We start from the raw sequence: 18,654 nt of genomic DNA, 5'->3' as shown, positions 1-18,654 counted from the left end.
AAATTGCTGAAATTTAGTCTCTAATATTTTTGTCAAGTGGTGTAAATATTTGTTCCTGTTATGTTATTTTATTTCCCATTTTAATATTGTCATGAAATGTACCTATTCTTTTTGTCAAACATATTGAAATATTTTTATCCCAATTTTTGGGCCATTCTAAAAAGTGTTTTCACTCTCTAACTTGAAACTTCCTAAGGAAAATACTGATGCACAGTTCCTGGTTTCTCCTAGATCATTTACCTTTCTCACTAAAACAAGCACAATATTGATTTGAGAGAGGTGGTTATTGTAGTCATACGCACTGGGGTTAGTTTAGAAAAGACAAATATAGAACTTCCTTTAGCTTTAGAAATAATACTTGCAAAAGTTTATGTCCAATAATTTCAGATAATTTACTGATAAAGATATCAGATAAAGATCCCCTAATTTGTTATACCTTGTGGTATCGAAAATCTGCTAGAATTAACAGACTTCTCTTCTAGCTAAATCCAGGTATGAGAAGGTATTAAATGCGATTATCAACTTTCTGTTATATTAACACATTTTCTCACAGAGTATTTTCCCTACATTGATCACAACATTTCAAGCAATGGTCTGTGCTTAAACGTACAATGAAGGGTTAAAAATGTATTTCTACCACAATCAAGAAACCCTTGGGTCTATGAGGATTTCTGTTGCAAATGAAGACCTAGCTAAGATGAAATATACCTTTAAAAGGACGATTTCCGTCAGCCACCATAGTTGGCATGCTTCCTCATTGGTAATCTCCTCGCACTGTGATACCTAGTCACAGTACGGGGTACAACCCCCTCACTGAGAGGGAGGAGTTCAGGCATGTTTTGTTATAGAGAAAGGTATACTAAATAACACAATAATGAGCTCAGGGTAGTGGGGGCAGTAGAGTGAAAGTTAAAACTTGCTAAAGGGTATGTGGTTTACATTATTTGTACGCCCCTGGACCAGGATTAAAATCGGGGTACTGTGGGAGAAGTATATATGCACTGTTAGTGTCAAAATGATGTCAACATGTTTCAGTCTATAAACCCTCCAAAGAGGTGTTTGCTGCTTTCTTCAGGACCTAATCAAAAGTGCTGCTGCTCAATGTACTCCATCAATAAAAATGGTGTACGAACCAATATATGTATAACAAAGGGTTTATATATACAAAACCATCCAGTGATCATATTAATCTTCATTGAGTGGTGAATTCACTGGTGGTACCTAAATGAATACATACATAGGAAATATAAATAATGGTTTGAAAAAATCTAGGTCAGACATTTGAACAACTGTGCTAGCGTTACATTTCAAAGCTATTCAGTCCAGGACATATAAAAACGTCCAAACGGGACATAACCATATACCATATAGTCAATGCTGGTTAATCTTAGTATAGGATTCACTACAATAACACTATACTGTAGAACGGTTAATCTGCTGACGTCGGGAAATGAGCCTCAACTCACCATGGCATGAGGCTCAGGGTGACTCTCCGCCCTATAAAAGAATTATAGAAAGGGGAGCATGGTAAGAAAATAAGTCTTTTGGAAGGCTGTAACAGTTCTAGGCATTTCACAAACAAGTATAAAGATAAAGTGTGCCCATGTAGATTAAAAACCGTCCAAATACTCTTAGGCATGTTGATTTCTAGTAGGTACTCACCCCTTGTCAAAAATGTTGCAGTTGAACCTAACCCTGCTAGTGACCATAATCCTCTTACTGTTTCTTTGTGTATTGTGGCGCAAAAGGGTAAGGTTTCAGAATGTCCAATAAAATACAATCATAATCGTGGGATAAGGCTAAAATGGGACACAATTAATCATACGGCTTTTGAGGAGTCTATTATTAAAATGACTCCAACACAAGTAATGACCTGCCTAACTGAAACATCACAGCCAGATGTAATAATACAACATGTTGAAACAATTTGTGATGACGTGGCCAAAAACTTGCACAGATCAATAAGAAAGGGTAGTACACCTGAAATAAGATGGTTTAATACAGAGTGTTCAGCAGCGCAAAAAGAACTGAAGAAGGCTCTCCATGTAGTCCCCCGGGATAGGGATGCAATAAGGGCAGCCAGGCAGAACTATAAAAAGGTAATTGAACAGAGAAAGTACGAACTGAGAAGGCAGGCTTGGGATGACCTTGAAAGGGCAAGTGCCTTGAAGGATTCCAGGGGTTTCTGGGAGGTATTAAACCGCCCACTCTTCACTAATGAGTCAAGTGCCATGGAGATTAACATAACGGGAGTGGCCTGGGAGACTCATTTTGCTAAAATATTAAATCCAAATGGTGTCCTATTAGGCGAATGTGAGGAGGAAATAAGTATTAATAAAGAAACCGCGCAACAGTTTAGCACATCACTTTCACTGGAGGAGGTTGAGGAAGCATTGAGAAAGGGTATTTTCCTAAAAGCCCCAGGCCCAGACGGCGTGCCCGTAGACCTATTTAAAAGTAACTTACAAATTTGGGCTCCAATGTTACTCAACGAGTTTAAAGCAGTAATTGTGGGTCGTATTCCATCGTCGTGGAAAAATGCTGTGGTGGCACCAATTTTTAAGAAGGGAAACAGAAGTGACACCACATACTATAGACCTATTTCTTTAACAGATGCATTATGCAAGCTGCTGGGGCGGGTAATCCTTGCACGCCTGGATTCATGGGCCAATAATTCTGGCCTTATAGTGAACTCCCAATTTGGTTTCGGGAAGGGAAGGGGAACTACCGAGCAGTGCCTCAATCTGTCGTTGGCTATGGGCAAGCACATGAAGGCCATGAGTGCTTCGATCCATTTGGCCTTCATGGACTTTTTAGTAAATCTTTTATTATGACCTGCGGTCCAAACAAAACTAAATCTCGTAAATATACAGTAAATGATATAATTATTAATAAAGTGCCAACTTTTACCTATCTGGGGAATCTTTTTAATAATAAATTGAGCTGGGACAATTTGATAATGATAAGGCTTCAACAAACTAATAGATCTATAGAGGGGCTCTTTCGTTTTGCCAGTAAACTAGGGCATAAGCCGGTAGCTGAGTTGTAAACATTGTACAAATCTAAATGTCTGTCAGTGGCCACCTATGGGGCAGGAGTATGGGGATATTGCAAAAGTGCACAGATTCAAACATTAGAAAACACATTTTTAAAACGACTCTTACTTATCCCTGGTAGTTCTCCTACCTCATTTTGTCATTCGGAGATGGGCCTAGAATATGTGACTGACAGAATCAATATCGCCCCCTTGCTTTTATGGGGGAAAATCTGGACCTCAGAAGACTTATTATTCTCAAGAGGCATTCTAATGAATCTTAATAACGCAATGGCGATTCCATGGCTTTGTTAAGTGAAAGAAACCTTTTGTAAGATGGGCCTTGAAGATCTTTACAAAAATCCAGAATCTATTCAACTTAATGTGAAGATGGTTATTAAAAATGCTTATTATACGTTTTTAAGTTTGTCAAATCAGGACAATAATACAGTGGATCGTGCACTTTTAAATCAGCAACAATTGTATCTGTCATTCACTACCCAGGTCCACTCACGCTTCCTACTGACCAGACTTCGTTTAAGCACATTGCATTTTCTTGTGGCTTTGCCAAAACAAGGGGGATGGAGTGAGAGATTGACCCCCTGTCCGTGTAATAATGTAGCCAAGCAGAGCACAATGCACCTCATGCTTTTTTACACACTTTTAAAGATCCAAGGGCCCGCTTTATTATGCCTATCATGAGAGATATTAGTCTGTGTTCTTATAATGAGGGTTTTAATCATCTGAGGTTGCTATCTACTGTCATTATCTGCAGCTCTGTGCTTAGCTTTATTAAAACTGTATTTTTAATTAGGAAACGTTATGAACTGTGAATTATTTTATTTGAACCTGTTTAATCCAGAATCAACTTCTATGCACTGCATTTTATGTATTTCAAATGAATGTATGATCTTTCTGCAAACTTTTATGATTCACTTGAATCGAATAAAGTTATTTGACTGACTGACTACTCATAGGCGGTGTCTGCAATAGTGATTGAGGTATTTTCGTATGGCTGTGAAGTCCCTAATAGGTTCCCAAGCATGTATTCAGATGTCACTATGGTCTATCGAGACAAGCGGGCAGCGTAATGGTGTTTAACACTAAGGGGACACACGCCAAGACCGTGTAGATAGTCGTGTGTCTGCTTTGAAGGTTGTGTATCAATGCTTTTGATGGCTCGTGCCTCATAACAAGTGTGTGTTGCGGCAGCACAGGGTGAACAAAAGGCAAAACCTTGTGCAGTAACTTTCATAGCAAACATGTGGTGTTATGGGGGGGGGGAAAAGACTCTTGGAGCTAGTTGGCCTAACACACAAGTACAGGGTGCTTAGATTTCAGAAGCAACTGCCCCATCAAAATATGCAGCCGTAAGGCACATGATAACACTGCCTAGTTTAAACATAAAAGCAGCATTCTTCAATTTGAAAACAGCAGACGCGTTTGATGTGCACTGCAATAACAAAGCTGTGATGCAATGGAGGAAATTCGCTTAAAATAGTTGACCTCAGCATGGGTGCAGTGTGCTTTGTTTTCAAGACACAACACCTGCCACATGTGCACTGAGAACTTTCCTACGACATGAGCGAGTGTGCTTTGAAACTTCCATATCTTTAACGCGAATGCAACATTCTTTACGTTTTCATAACAAGAAAAAAAAGAAAAGACGCACTCAATGCACAAAAGATTCAAGTTAAACAAAAATATAGGTTCAGGGACCCTTTCCTGTATGCAAGGAATACAGATATAACAAACGTAGGGTCCGAGACCCATACCTGTATACGGGGAGCCAGCAAGCCGTTATACCACATCAGATGGAGGACGGTGTCCAGAGTAATTGCTGTTGCTTGAATAGAGGATCCGGGGCTAGCTTAAGCCGAATTTGGTGTGTGGCTACTCTCTCAGGTTGTATGATCGCATCACTCTAATGCAGTCTCGTGACTACGAGTACCTGGGAAATGTAGTCCCATGCCGGCAGCATGAATCTTAATGAATGCGCACTAAATGTTGAAGGCTTTCGTGCCTCTGTCACACACAGCCGCTTCTTCACGTGGAATAGAATCAATAAAGATGGGCCTCCATCGAAGTTAAAGGCAAATACCACGATGTACTGGCATGCGTTTTTAAAGGGTCAGTGCCGTATACCCACGGGAAGAAGACCCATTAGGAAAATACGCACACCCGAAAACCAGATTGCCCTGAGTAGAAATGAGTGATGGGTGTGTAAACCATGTCCCTTTTACTACGCATGTATCCGGTTGCACGCGGTCAGCCCCATATGTCTAAGGGTATAGAGATGTCAGTGCACCCGAATCAGAGTTCCTAATCTTGTATGGATAAGTATAGGATGTTTGGACCATATCCAACGGACAGTCTGTTACAGGTATCTGGTGGTGGTAATCTTCTTCTAAGCTTATGAGAGGATAATAAAAAAAGATATATATGAAAATAAAGAAAAGAACAGGCAGTGTTCCTCGCACATATTCTAATGCACCTGGTTATCAGAAGCCATAGCTCTATATGGTTAGCCATACGTATTCTCTTGTATGTTAGGTGACCAGTGGCACTTCACCACACACCCTGAAAAATCGCTCACGTGGAAGAGGTCAAGTCTAATGGGGCCCCCTCCGTCAGAGAAGGGACAACTCCCTTGTTCCTATTGCAACCAATGGAGATTTGGGACTATCCTACATGGACAAGGGAAAATGGTGTTCAGGCCCCGTACTTTTCCAAGCACTGCTTTTGTTCGCATGGTTTGTCTGCGCCAATTGCGATTTCAGTTATATGTGTGTATCAACGATATTTTGGTCATCTAGCGAGGTGAAAATTAATCTATCACTACCTTCGGGAAGTTGATTTGCAAGAACTAAGAGTGTGGCATGCCAATGACTGCTTCCACAACAACTTCTTCAAGAAAATATTGTCCTACCTTATAGTCCCTATTAATCAGAGTTTAAAGTAAACAATTGGTTTAATAAGGAATTCAGACTTTCACGTAGATATCTGGGTATGGCACTTTGCACAAAGGACATCTCAGAAATCAGTCTGGGTGGAGAGAGGTACAAAAGGGCCCAGGCTCGGGCTAAGAAAGAATGGGAGGAAGAAAAATGGCAGGAACTCAAACTGGCTTGTTCTCTCAAGAACTCCACCAGGTTTTGGGCACTTGTAAAGTGGAGGGGAGAGAGGTCTCTGCTTCACCTCTGCAAAAAAACATTTTTCCCCAGACCTGGGTTGATCATTTCTACAAGCTTTATTCAGTCACTCCTTTTAATGAGCCGGACACTGTGCTGGGGAGTGTGTAAACAGACAACTCTATAGCTGTACCTGGCCCTTTCCTTGACCTGGCCAACATCCTCAGCTCTGGATGCAATAACCAGAGGTACAGCTCCAGGATTAGACCGCATTCCAGCTTATATCCTTCTGCTAGAAAGAGATAAATTGTCCTGGTATAACCTTTTCTTAACTAATGCCATTATCAGTGGTGCCCCAGTACCTCACTCTCAGAAGGGAGCGGACGTCGTCCCGATATATAAGAAGGAGGATAGATTCCATCCAGCCAATTACAGGCTCATCAGCTTGATCAACTGTGTGGTCTTGAGCAAGATTGAGGAATGGACTGCTGCTAAGGCCATCGTATCCCCCTTTCAGACAGGCTTTCGGAAGAAGATATCCATGATTCATCAGGTTTTCCGCTTCCTTTTATTCTGTTGGTAGATCGTTGTGGTCGGCGTGGCAACTTTTATGTTGCCTTCATCGACCTTAAATCTGCTTTTGACCTGGTTCCATGAAGCAGTCTATCGCAGGTTTTGAGTGATATGGGCCATCCCAGGAGGCTCTTGAGCCTATTGATCCATCTACATGAGGGTAATTATGCCCAGGTTCGCTGGAGAACCCAGGGCCAGGTAACTGAAAGATTTCTTATCAATTAAGGTGTTCGTCAAGGCTGTGCACTGGCACACACCCAGTTATCTTTATATCTTAATGTTGTTCATTATCTGCCCTCTTTCTCAATTGATGCACCATCCCTGGCAGGTACAAAACGAACCGGTAACGATGTATCTGTAAGAGACATATATTAGTTATAGATTCCTTACCTTAGAATTACCCCAGGCGTCAGACCGGATCCGAAGAAACTTTTCTTAGCAGTACCCCTGCGTGTCGGTAGGTGGCATCGGTTGACTTCGTTCTCGGGGTCGCCGGGATGACGCCGCTGTCACCGGGATGACGCCGCGGTGTCTACTTAGACTCCGCCCCTGCGCACTAACGTCAGTTCTGACATGACGTTTCATGCCAAAAGCGCAGAGCCATGCAAGACATTGACTACTGGTGCACAAAACTAGGGCCCTACAAGGGAGTCCCTATCACTAGAAGTTAGTGTGCAGAATGGGGAGGATAGGTGGGGCGGTAAGGAATCTATAACTAATATATGTCATCATCGTTACCGAAGGTAAGTAACTTGTTTATGTGAAAGAGACTATTAGTTATAGATTCCTTACCTTAGAATAGATACCACAGCAATACCAACCCCGTAGGAGGGTCTGCGAACTAAGTTCACACCAGGAAGTCCTGGAGAACAGAACGGACGAAAAAGGCATCTCTCTGGACTTGGCTGTCCAGGAAGTAAAGCTCAGTAAAGGTGTGCAGGGATGACCACGTGGCTGTGTACCAGATGTCAACCAGCGGAACTCCACGTCCCAAAGCAGCAGTGGCTGCCGTCGCCCTGGCAGAGTGGGTGCGCAGTCCTACTGGAGGTTCCTTTTTAGCCAAAGAATAACAGATCTTAATGCATAGGACAACCCATCGAGAGATGGTACCTTTGTGCACTGCCCGACCTTTCTTGGAGCCCACATAATCCGCAAAGAGTTGATCGCCCACCCGGAAGTCTTTAGTGCGGTCAAGGTAGAAAGACAGCGCACGTTTTGGGTCCAAACAGTGGAATCTCCCCGTCTCTTTGGAAGGGTGTAGAGGCGGGAAGAAGGTGGGCAATGTGATGGTCTGACCTATGTGGAAAGAGGCAATCACTTTGGGCAGAAAAGAGGGCTTAGTACAGAGGACTACTTTGTCCGGAAGGACAGCAAGAAAGGGAGGTCTGGAAGATAAGCCTGAAGCTCACTCACCCTGCGAGCAGAGGTGATGGCAAGCAAAAAAGGAGTCTTCAAAGGAGGCGAAGAGAACAATTATGTAGGGGCTCAAAGGGAGCACACATAAGATAAGTTAGGATAGGACAAGATTCAAGTCCCACTGGGGCATTCGAAAGGAGAAGGAAGAAAAGAGATTAGTAATGCCCTTCAGAAAACTTAACAATAGGATCGATGGCCATGCTCAAGAGCTTGGGGTACCAGACTCTTTGTGCCTAGTCCGGAGCCACAAGAATGACTTGGGACCGGTCGCGTTACTTATACTTCAGCAATCTTGGCAGAAGTGGTACAGGCAGAAAGGCGTACAGGAGGCTGCAACTCCACTCGCAACGAAAAGTGTTGCCGAGCGAGAGCCGCCTTGGAAACTTCAACACGCAGAACTGCTGACATTGCACGTTCTCTTCGGTGGCGAATAGATCTAACCAAGTCTCTCCCCACTGCTGAAAGAGACCTTGCACCACCTTCGAGTGAAGACGCCATTCGTGATCCATCTTGCACCGGCGGCTGAGTTAGTCCACCCTGGCGTTCAGGGAACCTGCTAGGTGTTGAACCACCAGAGATATGCCCTGATGTTCCAGCCATGTCCAAAGGCAAAGAGCCTCTTGACATAGGGTCCACGACCCCACTCTGCCCTGTTTGTTGCAGTACTACATGGCGGTGGTGTTGTCCGTGAACGCCTGCACCACTCTTCCTTTGACAGAAGGAACGAATGCCCTAACTGCAAGACGAATCGCCCGGAGCTCCAGAAGGTTGATGTGGTGCCTGGACTTCGCCGGAGACCAGAGGCCTCTGATCTCCGCCTCTCCCATCTGGCCGCCCCATCCCAGGAGTGACGCATCCGTTACTATTGTGAACTCCGGTTGGGGAAGGGAGAGGGATCTGACCTTGACCCAGCCTGGTTTGTGTGCCACCACTGCAACGGACTTGCAGTCCCCTCCGCGATCTGAACGTCATCGGAAATATTCCCCATGTGCTGCGCCCACTGGAACTTCAGGTCCCACTGCAGAGCCCGTATATGCCATATGGCATGATCCACCAGCAGGATGCAGGAGGCCATGAGGCCGAGCATCCTTAGGGTCATTCTCAACGAAAACTGGGATGGAGGCTGAAACATCGGTATCATAGCCCGCATATCCTGGACTCGCTGCTCGGGAGGATAGACCCGAAAAAGCGCTGTGTCCAGAACCGCTCCGATGAAAAGGAGCTTATGGGAGGGAATCGGGTGCGACTACAGCACGTTAACTGTGAACCCCAGTAAATGCAGGAAGTCCGTCGTAGTCTGGAAGTGGGGGACGACAGCCTGGGCGAGCCTGCCTTCAACAGCCAGTCATCGAGATAGGGGAAGACTGGAACCCCTTATAGCTCCCTTGGCAAAGAGATCCGTAACTTCCTGGCAGAGAAGGGCCAAATGATCCTCCGACATGGGATGGAGTGTTGGTGGCATGGAGGGAAGGGTAGTCTTGACGGGGACGGTGTAGCCCTTTCGGACCATCTGCAAAACCCACCTGTCCAACACCATGTTGTGCCAATGGTGGAGGTGGTGGCAGATCCTGCCACCCACTGGCAACTGGTGGCCCTGGAACCTTGGACTAGGAAGGTTTGGAGGCTGCTGCAGGGGAGCTTTGGTGGACTGGCCCGCCCGCTGGCCCCCAGGACCACGATACTCGGTCCCACGTACCCAACAATGCAGAGACTGGGTAGCTTGCACAGCCCGGTGGCTCTGGGTGGAACGCGGTGGGGCACCCCTTTTGTAGCCACGAAAGGCAGACTGCATGGGGTTTGAAGTTGTTGCGAGGCCCAAGGATCTGGCCGTAGCCCTAGAGTTCTTGAAATACTCGAGTGGGTTACCCGCCATGTAACGAAACAGGCGACAGCCATCAAAGGACATGACCAAAAGGGTAGATTGGACATCCAAAGAGAAGCCAGACGTTCTCAGCCAGGCGTAGCGCCTCAGGGCTCCCGACGGGGAAACTGTTCTACCCAGCGAGTCGGCGGTAACCAGCCTTCACCAGATGGTGAACTTTGCTGCGTAGCAACCCTCAGCAACAGTGAGGGTGACCACGGCCCGGGCCTCCTCCACGCACTGCTGCAGCACTTCAGCAACCGTATCTCACACCGCGTGTGTGTGTGTGTAACGGCCGAAGAGACATGCAGTGACCGACCGCAGTCCTAAGCTGGCAGAAGACAACATCTTCTTCCCAAGATGGTCCCGCTTCTTGAATTCCCTATCTGTCAGAGCAGTAGGGAATGCGCACTTTGAGGATGAGGCTTTGACCACCAAACTCTCAGGGGTAGGGTGTTGGGAGAGGAATAATGGGTCGCCCAGGGCCGGGTGGTGGCCTCGGTTAATCATCCTGTCCACAGGAGCTGCTGGGCTTGGACCAAGTGCCCAGAAGGATGTCAGTGAGGGCCTCATTAAAAGGCAGCAGGGGCTCCGAAGAGGCTGCTGCCGGCTGTATCACCTCAGTCAGGAGGCTAGTACTGACAGCCACCATAGGAAACTCGAGGCCCAAGGCCTCAGGTGCCCTACGCAACACCACAGCGTAGGAGGCTCCCTCCTCTGTAGCCATGGTAGGCGGAGAACGCATACCAAGGTCTGGGGAGGTATCCAGACCACTGGAATCACCAAACTCCTCTCGCAAGTCCAGCTCTTCAAGTTGGTCTGCTAGAGAGCCAATAGACTCCTCCCAGTCCTCCTCACCCTCCTCTGGCTGCCACTCAGGGCGTTATGGAACGCCACAGTTGAACAGAGGTACAAAAGTCCAGCACTGTGTCCACGTCGGGGTGAGGTTGGGGTCGACGCCGGTTGGGGGCACAACCGGTGCCAGGGGCGTCGCAACTGGAATCGGTGCTGGGGAAGGTACTGTGAGGTGACCGGCACCGATCCAGATCCAGGCCTGGATCCTTCGGGACCCTGCAGCACCAGGGCCGGAGCCGCCAGCATCGAAAGCCTACAGCCCCCAGCCAAGTCCGTGGGGCCCGAAGGCACGCCTGCAGAATAGGGCTGCCCAAAGATGCTGTGCAGTGCTTTGTTAAATTGACGAAACCTGGCAGGGGACGCTCCGGCTCCAGGAAAGGTAGGGAAGCGTGGAGCCGCTTCAGAGTGCTCCGAGGAAGGAGTCGGAGAGCGACGATGCTCCGGGTCCCGCGTCGCATTGGCCGACGGACAGAGAGAAGGCGAAGAGTGACGATGCTTCCCTGCCTTCTTTTTGTGCATCGACTTACTTGAGGAATGTGAAGACTTCGAAGAGGAATGGTGATGACTCGGTGAACGGTCCCGCGACTTTCTGCTTGACAGGGACCTCGAGCTCCACGGAGCGGACTGCCGGGCCTCCAAAAGCTTTCGGGACCGCTCTCGCAAAGACTTCGGGTTCATGGCTGGGCAGTCGGAGCACGACTTTGCATCGTGGTCACGCTCCAGGCACCTAAGGCACACGAGATGCGGAGCGGTGACTGACATCAACTCGTGACAGGAGACTAAGGGCTTGAAACCGGTCCGACAATGGGACATCCCTTGAGCTACCAGAAGTGGAAGACTCAAAAAAAGAGGTTGACAAAAGTTGAAAAAGGGTTTAGTCAAAAACTGACTTAGAGGCAGGCTCTCTCCGGATCTGCGCTGGCTGGCGCGGAAAAAGAAAGAACTGACGTCAGCATGCAGGTCGGGCGTCATAAGTAGAGACTGCAATGTCATCCTGGCGACGACGACGCCGGACACGGAGTCGACCGACGCCATCTACCGAAGCGCAGGGGTACTGCTAAGAAACAAATTCTCTGGATCCAGTCTGAAGCCTGGGGGTAATTTTAAGGTAAGGAATCTATAACTAATAGTCTCTTTCAGATACAAGCATCCTGGAACCAGTTTCGGGGTAACACCCCATATCAGCGAGGCTAGCTTGAATCCAGTGGCAAAGTAAGCAAGGGACCCATGTCTCGGCGTACCCTGCCAACTTAGGGCAAACAAAGCAAACACAAGGAGATGATGGACAGACCGCTGAAACTTTTCAGAAGCTCACCCCCCGTCACAGATCTGGGTTGAATCCATCATCGTTCTTTAGCTCACTTTGCCACCCCAGTTCAGGCCCAGCCATATGAATCCATCATCGTTCTTTAGCTCACTTCGCCACCCCAGTTCAGGACCAGCCATATGCAAATCAGTCTTGACCCTGTGCCTCATGGGAACAGTCCAGACCGAACTGCCAAGTCAGGTCTCAACTGCACCGGAAACAAGCATCCTAGGATTAAAGCTAGCCTGGCTGATGAGGGGTGTTACCCCGAAACCGTTCCCAGGATGCTTGTTTCCGGTCCACGGAACACCTGGCTTGGCGAGCGCTGGATCAATGCAAGGACGAGGTAGCATTCACTGGCATTTTTAAGAAAAGTGCAGGCTTTTTATAAAACTGGCGATTTTTTTTGCACATCGCTAAATCCTGAAGGGTCTGAATGACAATGCTCCCAAAAATAATCATGCCCTGTGGGAAACAGTGGCCCAAACTCTGCCGGCGAACACAAGCTATTCAGCATAGATGTGTTGCAGCAAAGTTTGTAATATGTTGTGACTTGGACACAGCCAATTGCTTGGGGCAGGTGATTGGCACGAGTGTGGACCTTCGGTGCATTGCCTGGATTAAGTCTATACGCTTCTCTAAAGATACCCAAGCATCGTTAATGGACAAGCTATTCGATGGCTCTCACCTTTTAAGCAAGAAAGCGGACTAGGCCCCAGACAGATTCCTTGGGTCTGTCTGCCTCCGCCACGCAATTTCATCACAAATCTCGTCCCCTTTTGTCTACAGTAGGGTTTTTCAACACTGCCAGCGCCAGACCCTGCTGCAAACCCAGGTCTCCCAGTTCTTTCATGGCCATGGCACACAAAGGCAAAGTCCAGGACATCATGCCACTGAGAGACCTGCTCCTAAAGTTGGTGCAGCTGCAAAACCTCTTTGTGTCCTTCCAGACACTGACTCCCCCTATTGTAGGCAGTACCCAACATTTTCTCCAGTGAATTAGATTATGCCAGGGGCAGACCCCTCTCCCTATTCCACCCAGACTTAACAGTGGCGACGGATGTATCACGTCTGGGATGGGAAGGTCATATGGGAGACAGAGACTAGGAAACCCTCGTCACCGGCAGAGACCCAACTCCACATCAAGCTGTTGGAGTTGCGAGCATTTCACTTGGTGGTGAAGGTCTTCCTGCCCACCATCAGAGGAGGGCTGGTGCAGCGTCTCACAGACAAGACAGTCAATGACGATGGTCTCATCAGGAAGTGTCACACTTGAACTTGTTTGACAGCGAGCCGAGGATTCATTGGCTGCAGTTGTTTGGTCCGACGAACGGGGCGCTGGAGCTGCTTAGTTGAATTTGACTTCCTCCCAGGTACGCTGCCCCGTGATAAAAAAGAATCCTTACTAGGTTGTATTGAATATAGTGTGAGAAGCATATGGGAGAGGCGGCAATCTACCGTCCTGATGAGACTATGGTAATTAACTGGAACGGTCGAAACATTGACTATACAGGGACTATTTCATATGAATTATGTTTTCTAAGAATCGCCTTTGCTTAACTTGTATTTGACAAAAAGTAATTTACAGCACTGTTTCTGTGTACAAAATGTGGATCGGACAGTTTTATCATCATATCACTTTCATCTTGAGCACTGCGCAGTCACGGCTACACAATTTATATATACACTTGCTGCTGAGAATACAATTAGAATTTTTGGAAATGAAAAGGCCTCATCTGAATTCTAATCATGATAAAAATGGTGAATGATTATCTGCCCAGAGCCTGCATATGTGATACAGACCTGTGAGATAATGAACTCATAGACCCCTGTATTTGTTCACAGTGCGCATGAGAAGTGCTTATATGTGTCTCCGCTTGTCACTTCTGGAGCAGAATGACATTAGCGATTAATTTTTCAGGGCGGGACAAACACCCGGAGATCACAATCACCAGGAACGGCATTACCCTAACGCACTCCGCTGCTTGCTGAACTCCGTGTAGAGCGCCTGAGGTTTCTTATCACTTCGCGGAGTTCCTCATTGCGGAACTCCGCCTACGCTTAATCTTATCATGAAAATATAGATTTCTCAGTAAAACGTTTCAGGCTTTCCCCTCTTGTATAAGGCTTTAGTCCAGTGTGAATTCTCTCATGTGAAGTGACATTGTATTCAAGACCTAACCTTATCGGACATTCAGAACACACATAAGGCTTTTTTCCCCAGTGTGACTTCACTCATGTCAAGTGAGAAGTAATTTGTAACCAAATCTTTGCTTGCATTTCGAGCAGTCATAAGGTATTTCCCCAGTGTGGGATCTCTCATGAAGCATAACACTGTCTTTCAGATACAAGCTTTTATGGCATAAGGAGTTTCTCCAGTGTGGAGTTTCTCATGGTGAGATAGCGTTTTTCTCTGCAGCTTTTCTGGCATTCAGAACACTCATAAGGTTTTTCACCAGTATGGAGTCGCTTATGGTTAGTGAGGCTGTGCCTATCAAATAAGAATTTCTGGCATTCACAGCATTGGTAATGTTTTTCCCCTGTGTGCGTTTGCTCATGTAGAGTGAGATTGCGTTTAAAATTGTTGCTTTTCTGGCATTCGGAGCACTGGATTATTTTTGATGGTGAGTTTTCTTATGGTGCTTGTAACCATCTATACCTCTGAATCTTTTCTGACATTTAGAGCACTGATAATGTTTTTCCCCAGTGTGGATTCTCACATGTGCAGTGAGATAAGATTTACGGCTAAAACATTTTTGGCATTCGGAGCACTGATAAGGTTTTTCCCCAGTGTGGGTTCTTATATGCTGAGTGAGACGGCTTTTTTCACTGAAACATATCTTGCATTCAGAGCACTGATAAGGTTTTTCCCCAGTGTGGGTTCTTATATGCTGAGTGAGACAGCTTTTCTCACTGAAAGATTTGTGGCATTCAGAGCAAGGATAAGGTTTTTCCCCAGTGTGGATTCTTATATGCCGAGTGAGACAGCCTTTTTCACTGTAACCTTTGTCGCATTCAGAGCACTGATATGGTTTTTCCCCAGTGTGCAATCTCACATGTGCAGTTAGAAGTGATTTAAGTTTGAAATCTTTTGGGCATTCAGAGCACTGATAAGGTTTTTCCCCAGTGTGGGTTCTTACATGCTGAGTGAGACTGCTTTTGTTTCTGAAATATCTCGGACATTCAGAGCATGGATAAGGTTTTTCCCCAGTGTGGGTTTTTATATGCTGCGTGAGATGGATTTTTTCACTGAAACATTTCTGGCATTCAGGACACTGATAAGGTTTTTCCCCAGTGTGGGTTCTTGTATGCCGAGTGAGACAGCTTTTTTCACTGAAACATTTGTCGCATTCAGAGCACTGATAACGTTTTTCCCCAACGTGGATCCTTGTATGCCGTGTGAGACTACTTTTTACACTGAAACATTTCTGGCATTCAGAGCACTGGTAAGGTTGTTCCACAGAATGGGTTATTGAATGTTGAGAAAGACTTTGTTTGTTACAAAAACTTTCCTGGCTTTCAGAGCACTGATAAGGTTTTGCCCCAATGTGGATTCTCACATGTGCAGTTAGAAGTGATTTAAGTTTGAAATGTTTTGGGCATTCAGAGCACTGATAAGGGTTTTCCCCAGTATGGGTTCTTATATGTTCAGTGAGTCTGCTTTTGTAACTGAAACATTTCTGGCATTCAGAGCACTGAAAAGGTTTTTCCCCAGTGTGCGTTCTTGTATGCCGAGTGAGACTGTTTTTGTCAATGAAACATTTCTGGCAATCCGTGCACTGATAAGGTTTGTCCCCAGTGTGGGTTCTTGTATGCCGAGTCAGAGTGCTTTGATCACTGAAATATTTCTGGCATTCAGAGCATCGATAACGTTTTTCCCTTGCCTTAGAGTGGTATTTTGTATGATGAGTGAGACTGCTTTTGTCTTTGAAACATTTCTGGCAATCCGGGCACTGATAAGGTCTGTCCACAGAGTGGGTTATTGCATGTCGAGATAGACTCGGTTTGTTACAAAACCTTTTCTGGCATTCAGAGCACTGATAAGGCTTTTCCCCAGAGTGGATTCTCATATGATCAGTGAAATAAGATTTACGGCTGAAACTTTTTTGGCATTCAGAGCACTGGTAAGGTTTTTCTACAGAGTGGGTTAATGCATGTCGAGATAGACTCGGTTTGTTACAAAAACTTTTTGGGCATTCAGAGCACTGATAAGGTTTTTCCCCAGTATGGATTCTCATATGCTCAGTGAGATAAGATTTACGTCGGAAACTTTTTTGGCATACAATGCACTGAGAGAGGTTTTCGTCAGTTTGCATTCTCTCAAACTCTGCGAGACGAGATGTATGGCTGTATTTTTTTTGGCACATGTAACTTTTATCCCTAACTTCAGTTATTTTGTCTTGATTGAGGCGGGTTTGAACACTGAATTTGTTCTCACAGCCAGTGCTTTTATAAGGTGTATTCCTAGAGTTAATATCGCTACGTATAGTTTTCTCTTGCTTATATGCCAGGGTAAGAGTGAACCCGATTTTAGAGTCGGGCTTGTTTAGATAATGTTCAGCATTTATTTCTAAAAGAAATTGTGTGTAATCTTCTTAACACTTGAATTGAGCAAAATATGTCTGGAAGCAGCCCTGTAACACCTGTCGAAATGTTTCAACCAGATAATAGTCTTTAGGTTATAGCCTCTCCGGGAGCAACTTATTTTGTGACTGAAGATTTTCTCAAATTTATTTGTATAGGTTTTTAGCAATGCAGTGATAAGGTTAGACTGATATTTAATGATTAAACTGATAAGTTCCTTTTTGCACTGACGTAATGGTAGTAACTGAGGACGTTAGAAAATGCACAGTACTATTGTGAATCACCAGTCGCAGAAAATGAGTTCCTTTTACCCTTTCTATGTTTGGTGTAAGGTTAAGGTTTGTAGTTCTGAAGACGAGGATTTATTCACATTAGCTATAGCGCAACGGTGCTCCTTTAACCAGTTTTTATATTTAACAGTTTTGCATATCACTCCTGCACAAAAGATAATGTTGAGGCGATATACATAGAATTACAGAACAGTACACAATAAAAAGGAAACATTAATCCGAGACGGTCATGAACACAATAAAGTGGTGCATTTTTAAGGTTTTCTCAAGATTGAGAAGAGTGGGTCGTGGTGCTCTATCCAGAGGCAGATAGTCTCAAACTTGCGTAACTGGCTAAAAACGGTTGTTGAACAAGGGTGATTTTCCAATCTTTTGGTTGTTAACGAGTCAGCTTCGGAGTCTTCTTTCAGCGTCTTTTCTTTAATGGTTTGCAGAAGAAAACCTTTGTTATAACTTTCTTTTATGCAGTGTGTGCTTCCTCTTTGGAATTAAATGATGCTTTAGATGAAAGTTTTTCTGTCATGCTGAGGCAATTTGTCTTTCTGATAATATTTCAGATGAGGATGCTGTGATTGGTTTTTCTGACATTATTTCTGATGCTGTGTGCACAGATATGGCTTTGCTCTGGGTTAATGAAATGCAAAATTAGAGACTTCACTTACAGGTATAGTACTTTCCTCAGCTCCCACTTCCTCGCCACACCTAGATTCTGGAAATTGTTTAAACTTAGAATGCTGGATGTCCTTCAGTTTTTCAGAATAATCCTTCTTATGGCACTAACATTCAGCTGCCTGGTGCTAAATCTTGCTTTCTTCATCCATAATTTCAATCACCTATAGTATTAAAATTAAATAGTTAATACATGTAAATTTCCAAAAATATAATTTACAAGCCAAATCAATGCAGAATTTTAAAAATGTTGAGCTGTTTTTCAGACAGGGACAATGCGTCCATAACATTAATTTTAAAACCCGGGAAACCATCCACTGCATGTGGCTCATATAGGCCAATCTCCATACTAAATGTAGATTATAAAATATTTGCTTCAATTTTGGCCAATAGTTTACCTCTTGTTGCCCCCTACATTCTGCACCCTGATCAGAAGGTGTTCGTCAAGGGACGACAGTTATATGAATTAACCTTTGACCTAATAGGGGCTATTGACTTGGCAGCTCTGGAATCTCTCCCCCTGGCGGTCCTTACTTTGGATGCCACCAAGGCCTTCGACAGAGTCAATTGGTTGTATCTGTCGGAGGCCCTGGCAAAATTTAAGGTGGGTGTAGGGTTTCGCCAGGCAATTGGTCTTTTATATCAGAACCCAAGTGCCTGTGTACTGGTCAATGGCAGCTTATCTGACCCCTTTAACATCTCGAGGGGTACACGACAGGGCTGCCCCCTCTCCCCGCTTCTTTTTGATCTATACGCCGAGCCTTTTGCCCAAAGTCTGAGGGATAGTATTAGTATCAAGGCGTTTGCGTACAGCGGTTGGGAGAGAAAGGTGGCCTTGTAAGCTGATGACATTCTCATTTTTACATCTGACGCCCATACGGCCCTCCCGGAAATATTCACGCTAGCCTCGGAATTTGGGGAAGTATCTGGGTATG

At 45.3% G+C, this 18,654-nt stretch overlaps 1 protein-coding gene across 1 annotated transcript; it reads right to left on the bottom strand.

Moving 5' to 3' along the window:
- Window positions 1–1,488: 1,488 nt before the first annotated feature.
- LOC146839022 (uncharacterized) lies at window positions 1,489–17,716 on the bottom strand. The gene has a single exon (XM_085603058.1). It carries the CDS (start codon window positions 16,541–16,543, stop codon window positions 14,789–14,791), a length of 1,755 nt encoding a protein of 584 aa, XP_085459184.1. The 5' UTR covers window positions 16,544–17,716; the 3' UTR covers window positions 1,489–14,788.
- Between the last annotated feature and the right edge of the window lie 938 nt (window positions 17,717–18,654).

This window comes from Triturus cristatus, chromosome 4_2 (genome assembly GCF_964204655.1).
Source record: "Triturus cristatus chromosome 4_2, aTriCri1.1, whole genome shotgun sequence".
Taxonomy (NCBI): domain Eukaryota; kingdom Metazoa; phylum Chordata; class Amphibia; order Caudata; family Salamandridae; genus Triturus; species Triturus cristatus.
Note: the sequence above shows the minus strand (reverse complement) of the source record. Positions and strands in the feature narration are given on the sequence as shown.